Source organism: Pinus tabuliformis, chromosome 6 (assembly GCF_031772625.1).
Source record: "Pinus tabuliformis cultivar Carrire ecotype Pingquan chromosome 6, CPIR1, whole genome shotgun sequence".
NCBI lineage: Eukaryota > Viridiplantae > Streptophyta > Pinopsida > Pinales > Pinaceae > Pinus > Pinus tabuliformis.
The window spans coordinates 536,793,435-536,801,450 of NC_142292.1; the positions used below are offsets into that span (position 1 = coordinate 536,793,435).

The 8,016-nt window shown below is 40.4% G+C and overlaps 1 protein-coding gene across 1 annotated transcript; it reads right to left on the minus strand.

The window, feature by feature from the left end:
- Positions 1-4,511: 4,511 nt before the first annotated feature.
- Positions 4,512-4,943, minus strand: LOC149259652 (uncharacterized). The gene has a single exon (XM_089454799.1). It carries the CDS (start codon positions 4,941-4,943, stop codon positions 4,512-4,514), a length of 432 nt encoding a protein of 143 aa, XP_089310925.1.
- Positions 4,944-8,016: the final 3,073 nt, after the last annotated feature.

Genomic DNA, 8,016 nt, shown 5'->3' on the forward strand with positions numbered 1-8,016 from the left:
AAGGTAGGATCCAGGGCCAACATCAAACCACGCTCAACCTCATAGCTAGCCCTACGAGGACAGGAGAGGGCTCTCTCCAGGTCAATCTCAGCAAAAGATGATCTATGGGGCTTGAGATGACTGAAATATAAACTAATTTTAGGATAGGTATGAAGTACAAGGATTTGATGTGATTTTTTGGGGGTTTTGTTGGAATCAAGGGAAAGGAAAATTTTGGGGTGCGGGGATTGAGGCTCAGTTCTGTATAGATCTCGATGGGGTAAGTTAGGCAACTATTTTCGCACTTAAATTTTAATGATATGGATGGAAAAGATAGGTGAGGTGTTGAAGAGGGAAAGGGAAATCAATAATCCTCCTTAGACAGCTGAAAACATCAAACAACTACAACAAACCTCAAGTAGAGCATTACACTTTCAATGAATTCTACTTACACTCTTGTTTGCTTAGTTCAGAAGAAATAAGATAGATGATGACATACATAAAAAAATTCACTATTACAAAGAAAGTCACTGTACCAATACAAATTTCCACATGAATCCCAAAGAGTGTTGCAAATCCTGGTCTCAATTCCTTAGCCAAAAATACTGAAAATGAATGTACAATGAAGCGCAAGGCTTTCTCAAGAGTCCAACCATGCTAATGACTGAAAAACAACATAATATAGACAAACATAGCTCATCCTTGCCTCTATGGGTCTAGCTCATGAGTTTAGGATCTGATCCAACTGATTCTAAACTAAGAACTACAAACTAGGCAAGATAACAGCATGCCTCTAAAAACAAGGAAACTGATCCATTTAGTTTGAAACAACCTCTAAACTGATGAATCTACCTCTACAAGTGAAAATTAAAAATATTTACATCATAATCCATCAAATTTCATCAAATTACATCATAAATTTTCCATTAGGAAAGTGAAAAAGTCAAACTAGGCGAAACTGGGCGAAAAACAGAGCAAAACTTGTTCAAACTAGCAATTTTTCCTCTATGCGTAGCGCCTGATTCTCTATGTGTAGCACATGTTTGGACCCACTTTTGGAGGTCTTCCCTGTGTCCAAATGAGCTCTAGGTGTGCTTGCTAGAAAGGTCTTCCCGTCTACTTTCCAGCCCAAGTGGAATTTTTCAATTTAGCCTCCATTTTCTACTCCAAAAGTCCATTCTCCCAACACTGCTTCCTGTGTGTTAAAATAGGGGCAGTGAGGTCACTTTTTGAGTGTTTTTTGACCTTTTGAGGGCTCAAAACCTACCCATATTTCTTGGCCATAGATAGGAAAGCATAACCTTCCATGAAAAATCCAAAAATGTAAAGTTTTTGTGATTTGGAGCCCTCTAGCAAAAGCGAGCGCCGCGGCGCATAAGTAGGAAAACTCTGCGTTTTGTGCCAAAAATTTAAAAAAATGCAAAAATTGCTCCAAATTTCTTGAAATTTGGGATGAGTCCTCTTTATTAAGTTCTTTGATGGGCCAAGGAAGCCTCAGCCAAGATTTGAAGTCCTTCATCCTCTTTTTTCCTTTTTGATGCTCTCTTTAGCTTTTCTTTCAAATTCCTGATTCTTGCTTTGCACGCCAAGTTCCAGGACAAATAATGATATGACAAGTTTCTGAGCATATTCTTCTCATTGATGGCCTTCTCTAGTTTCCTCTCCAAGTGGATGTTGGCTCTTTCAAGCCATGACTCCATATCTGCATTGATCTCTTGCTCCAATGAAGTGAACTCAATCCTCCTCCTTTGGGCACTTTGGCGGTTTTGCTGAATGTTTTGTAACTCCATCACCACCTGTTAATCTTCAAGCTACTTGTTCCTTTGCTCCAAATACTGTATAGTCCACTAGGCTCTATCCAAGTTGGTGGACAAGGCATTAATGTCCGCCTGCTGCTCCTTCATGATCTGTCTGAGATTTTCACTTTGCAAGCCCATGTCAGTATCATCACCCTCAATGAGGATGAAATCAGTCTCTCGCTCACCTGATGGTCCTTCCCCCTGTAGAGGCCTCTTGCCTCAGTCCTGAACCTGCTATGCTGATGGAAGAAACGAGGCCCCTTCCACCCTGGGTGGATATAACACTCGATTTGCTGCTGCAAACAAATGTCTAGTGCCCCTCTGATATGTGATGAATACCAGCACACTAGTGGTTTCATGGCCCTCATATTGATGAGAAGGTCTACCTATCTCATGCTTAACCTCTGATGGTCCCTGTGAAGCTCTGAAAAACTCACGCGAGATGAATTCATCCCAAGTGATGCCCTATAAACCAAGCTGATGAACAACCACAATCTTGATGAGAGCAAAACGGTAAACATTGTTACGTTGTTGCTGAGGGGTCTTGTGCTGCACAAGAGTGGCCATCCTTTCTATGTTTTGGCATATGAAATAAGGGATGTTCATCATCTGTACCCGAGTGAAATGCATCAGCAGCTTGACGTGATAAGCATACAAGCGGGAGAACTGGCCCTCACAGGTGAAATACTTCATGATGAGTTTCATTAAAGGAGCATACTCATCCTTGAGAAACCAAAAAAGAAACACTCTCTTAAGCTACCTCAAAAAACCAGGTTTGATATATGGTTCATAGTGTTGCCAGTCAATCTTTTGTCTCTTATTCCATGGTTCTCTAATGTTCGGTATGTTGGTTGCCAATGAAATGGTTTCTGGTGTTAATGTGAAAGCAACACCAGCAAGAGTGGCTTGATCACCATGCAAATGCAACACAAATAAATGGGCCAACTCACGATGAAACTGAATATGAGCAACCTTCTCACAAAATTCATAGCATGACTAATGCTGGAAACAAAAGAGGGCAAGAGGGCATGCCTGCAACTTGGTAAGGGTGGTAGGTTCTTCTCTGATATGTCTGCCACCTCTATGAGACCTCCTAGGTGCATGTCCCTCCATGGGTGAGTCACTTTGGGTCTCCTCTTCATAATCATATGAAGGATCTGATGCCATGACTGCTGGTGGACAAATTGCCTTGAAGAAATAGGTGCTAATATGTCAAACTGTCTTGGACTGCCTTTGAAGATTGTTTGACCTCTGCTACCAATGGAAAACAATGAAACAAAGGACTGTTAGGAGAGGGAAAAATAGTGGGAATTTTTTGGACTGTTGGGATAAATTTAGATAGGGAAGATATGGGATGTTTGGGAGGTTTTGTATAAGGTTAGGGTTTGGGATTTTATAATAGGAAATTTGGGAAAGGGAACTTGGGATAGGGGATTAGTGAGTTTAAGGGATAGGGGAACTTAGGGAACCATGAAAACAGGGAAAAATGGGGTAAGGGAATGATGGAGGGAAGATGAACTTGGTAGCAAAAAAATTGATCAAACCCTAGGCAGCAATTTTGTTTGAGGAATTTGTAATGGTAGGGTTTGATCATTTGTTAAAACATTCACCACATCAACCATCATAACATCAGCACCAAACTTTGATAAACAACAGAGGTTAAGCTCAACCTACTTGGAACAAGGTGAACTCATGCGATTTTGGCGATTAGAGCTCGTTCTGGTGATTTTCGGGCTTCCTGGCTGTATGAGCCGCGCCCGTGCTTTTTAACAAAGGGTTCTAAGGCCCAGTGCGCCGCGCCTCTTGCCTAGTGCACCGTGCCGGTCGATTTGGAGCAAATTTCACTTGAAACTCCCACAATCACTTTGCTTTGTTTTCTCTTGGCCCTTGGAGTGAAAATGAGTTTCAAACACTTGGAGGAATGGTTTATATATGGAGATTTTCAAATTTAATTTGCCAAAACCCACTTTCATAATGTTTTGCCAATCACTTTATTTACAAACTCTGTTTTTTGGACTTTTCACTTCTTTTTAACTTTGCAATGAACCATATGACCTGAGCTTTGCTTGCTTTGTAGGTGTTGGAGCTTTTTATTGGACATTTTAACACATTTCTTGACAAAACCCTAATGAAACCCTAGACCTAATTGACCATGAAACCCTAAAGACAACTTTTGCATTTTTCAAAATAGAAAAGACTATATATGTTTTTTAAATGAACAAACATGAGCCAGCAGGTAGATAACATGAGGGAAACTGGAGGAATGTCACTACCGTCAGATGATCTATGCACCTAATGGAATGCAAATGACTGGGCGGGACACCTAACATGAAATGCAACAAGAGGAGTTGATCTCTGATGGAGGGATGACAATACCAACTCTAACATTGGCTCCAATGGGATGGTAGCTCCTTGGAGGTGCCAAGAACTACAGATCTCTGGGAAAGAAGGTAGTGCCTTCGTCCATTGGGCTATGGAGTAAATAATTTTGACACAACAAATCAGAACTCTTGACTCAATTTCAGGACTGAACATGACTCAAATTGACTCATTTTCAAGACTAAAATTGACCAAAAGACTTGACTGAAACAAACCAAACCAAAACTGAAATCCAAATTCAACTTTATAGCCTTCACCTCGGGCTCGAAGCTGAAGAAGGAAGACAGCACACTCTTACAATGGAATTTAAACAAGCTGATATATACAATGATGAATAGGATAGCAGAACACAATTTACACAATATACCATTTGAGAAGCCGACCATTGACCGGCCCACCAAGATAGTCTTCACCATTCAGCTCTTGCAAAAGGAATGCATTCTGGCCCCGATGTGCAGCAATCTTGTACGGTCCTTTCCACATATTTTCAAATTTGTCGTGCTTACCCTTCTCTTCATTCCTTGCATCCCATTTCAACACTATGTCTCCAATTTCAAACCTGTCCACCTTGGCCTTCCGGTCATATATCCTCTTAATTCTTTCCTGCAGCTTGGAAGTATGCTGAAATACCTCTTCTCTTGTTTGCTGCAAATGTATCATTTGGTTGATTCTCCACTGCAAACCATCATCCTCACTGCCAGCTTCTTGCAACAATTTGACCACCGGGACTACCAAAGATGTCGGGAAGACTGTGTCCACACCGTACACAAGCTCAAAAGGAGACATGCCAATGGATTTCTTTTGACTTACCCTATCTGCCCAAAGTGCATTGACCAGCTTTTTGTGCCAACTCTTCTTGTTAATTTCTAGCAGCTTTTTGATGATATTGACAAGAGATTTGTTGGAGGATTCCGCCAAACCATTACCTTGTGGGTAATAAGTGGTTGAATGCCCCAAAGTGATTTGATACTTATGACAAAAGTCGATCATTCTTTTTTATTTAAAGGCTGCTACATTGTCAGTGATCAACTTATTTGGACATCCAAAACGAGACAAAATGTTGTTTTCAAGAAATGAAATAATTACTGAATCAGTGGCCTGCCTTGTTGGAATTGCCTCAATCCATTTGGTGAAATAATACGTCACCGTGAGGATCCACTTATGATGCGCTGAAGAAGAAGGATGAATCTCACGAATAAAATCCAAACCCCATTGCTGAAATGGAGCACTCTCTTCAATGGGCTTGAGTGGTAAAGGCTGCAACTTCCGCCTACCTTGAAAAATTTGACATTCGTGACAATTGGCCATTGTTTTGTACACATCAGCGAATAGACTTGGCCAATAATACCCTGCTCTCAAGATTTTATTGGCTGTTGTTTTCCAGAAAAGATGACCTCCACAATCTCCTTTGTGAAAGTCTGCCATAACTTGTTTCGCCTCCTCTTCTACCAAGCAATTTAGTAGGACACCACCAGGATCTTTCCAATAAAGTGCACCATTCATGATACAAAATTTTTCAGCCTTCAACTTCAATGTCCTAATTTTGTTCTTGGCCATTCCGAGAGGTGATGACAAATTTTGAAGCACAAAAACAATGTCTGAATACCAAGGAGAAAGGAGGAAAATTTCTGATACCTGAGTGGGCAGATTTTTTTCGTTTTCCTCGGACATAGCATCAATTAGATTAATGTACAAAGCGTGCAGATTTGACTCAACCATAAGCTTTTCCAGCCCTTTTCCTTTAATGAGCTTTGTCGGTTTGATTTCTACATCATATTCCAGCAAGGCAGCAATCCATTTGCCTCTCCTTCCCTCTAGATCTATTTGCACTAGGACATCTTTGATAACAGCATTAGGAACATAAGCAAGGATGTGAGAGTGCAAAATATAAACCCGAAAATCATTTAATGCTTTAACCAATGCAAGGGCCTATTTTTCAATAATATTATACTTCAATGCAGCATCCCTTATATTTCTACTGAAGAATGCAATTGGTTTTTCGAGCTAGTCTCTTTTCTGCATCAAGACCACTGCCATAGTATGATTCGAGGCAAAGGAAAACAAAATAAAATCCTGAGTATAGTCTGGGCTGATCAAAACCGGAGCTGAAGAAAGAGCTAGTTTCACCAGATTAAAAGACTTAACTGCTTCCTCGGTCCACCTTACTGCACTATCCTTTTTCAGCATGTTTGTGATCTCTCTTAAGTGTTCTGCAAGATTGGGCACAAAGCAACGTAAGAAATTGATCTTACCATTGAAAGATTGGATTTCTTTCTTACTTCATGGGAAATCAATCTTTTGAATGGCCTCCACCCGTGCTGGATCAATTTGGATGCCCTCTTTTGAGATTATATGCCCAAGAAGTTTGCCTTCATCCATGGCAAACAAACTTTTCTTTGGATTTAGAGAGATGCCATACTTCCTACACCGCTGAAAAACAACTTTCAAATGATAGAGGTGCTCTTCATCTATATTAGAGAAAACTGTTAATTCATCAAGATAAACAGCTAGAAAAACATCCTTTTCATTGGCAAATGCTATATCCATCGCCCGCTGAAAGGTTGCACCAACATTTTTCAATCCAAACGGCATCTTTGCATAATGAAAAGCTCCCCACGGAGTGGTGAATGCTGTCTTGTCACGATCATCCTCATGGACCAAAATTTGGTTATAACCCAAATAACCATCAAGTAGTGACATCCGTGATGCTCCAACTACTTGCTGAAGTATGTGATCCATCTTGGGCAATGGATAATTGTCTTTCAAGGAAACTTTGTTCAGATTTCTAAAATCAATGCATAACCGAATCTCACCTATCTTCTTGTGGACGGGAACCAAGTTTGAAATCCAATTTGAAAATCTGATAGGGACTATGATACCAGCTTTATACAAATTATTCACCTCCTTTTCGATTGAGGGCAGCAGCTTTGGATTTATTCTTCTTAGCTTTTGGCGGAAAGGCTTTTGATTTGGCTTGATCGGGATCACATGCTGAATTATGCTCGTGTCATAAGCTTTCAAATTTGAATAATCCCAAGCGAATACATCAGTAAAAGAGAATGAAAAACTGATATACTTCACTCTCACCTGTGGGGACAATGCTTTTGATAATTTGACCATCTTCAGATTTTCAGCTGATCCGATGTTCACATCTTCAACTCCTTTTTCAGTTGGCAGCAAGGTTGGCTTTTTAGCCACATCATCCTGATCGAAAAGCTCCTCTAAAGGTATTAAACCTTTTGGAATGATGTTATCTTTGAGCTGCAATACTTCCATCTGATTGACTTCCAAATTCTCATCACCATCATCATACTCCATGTCAATAGAAATGTCCTTGAATTTACCTTTGTTTTGCAGAAATTCATCGATCTCATCATCATCTTGGAACACTTGCCAATACCTTTGATTGTCGGGCACAGCCGGGTGATGCTTCACGTGAATCTCAAACTTGTTGTTTGAGTTCATAGGAATCTTCAAATTTCTTGCTGTTGTTGCAAGTGAGTCTGCAATGACATTCTGAGCACGGGGCACACAAGTGATAGTATAATCAGAAAATACCTTCAAGATATCCAACACCGCATTGTGGTAGGCCCACATTCGAGGATGCTTAGCTTGATATTCACCTTTCACCTGCTTGATGACTAACTCGGAGTCACCATACACTGAAATCCTCTTAGAATTTAATTTCCTAAGCACTTTCAAACCAGCAATCAATGCTTCATATTCGGCCTCATTGTTTGAACAGTCAAAAGCTAATTTATAAGAGCAGACCCTTACATTGCTTGGCACTTTGTTTGGGGCAAAAAATGGGCTGCGTATCCATATACCAATGCCAACACCTTCTCTTCCAACAACACCG

Excerpts from the sequence above, each read along its gene's own strand:
- LOC149259652 (XM_089454799.1), bottom strand. The coding sequence starts at position 4,943 with ATGTCTCCTTTTGAGCTTGTGTACGGTGTGGACACAGTCTTCCCGACA.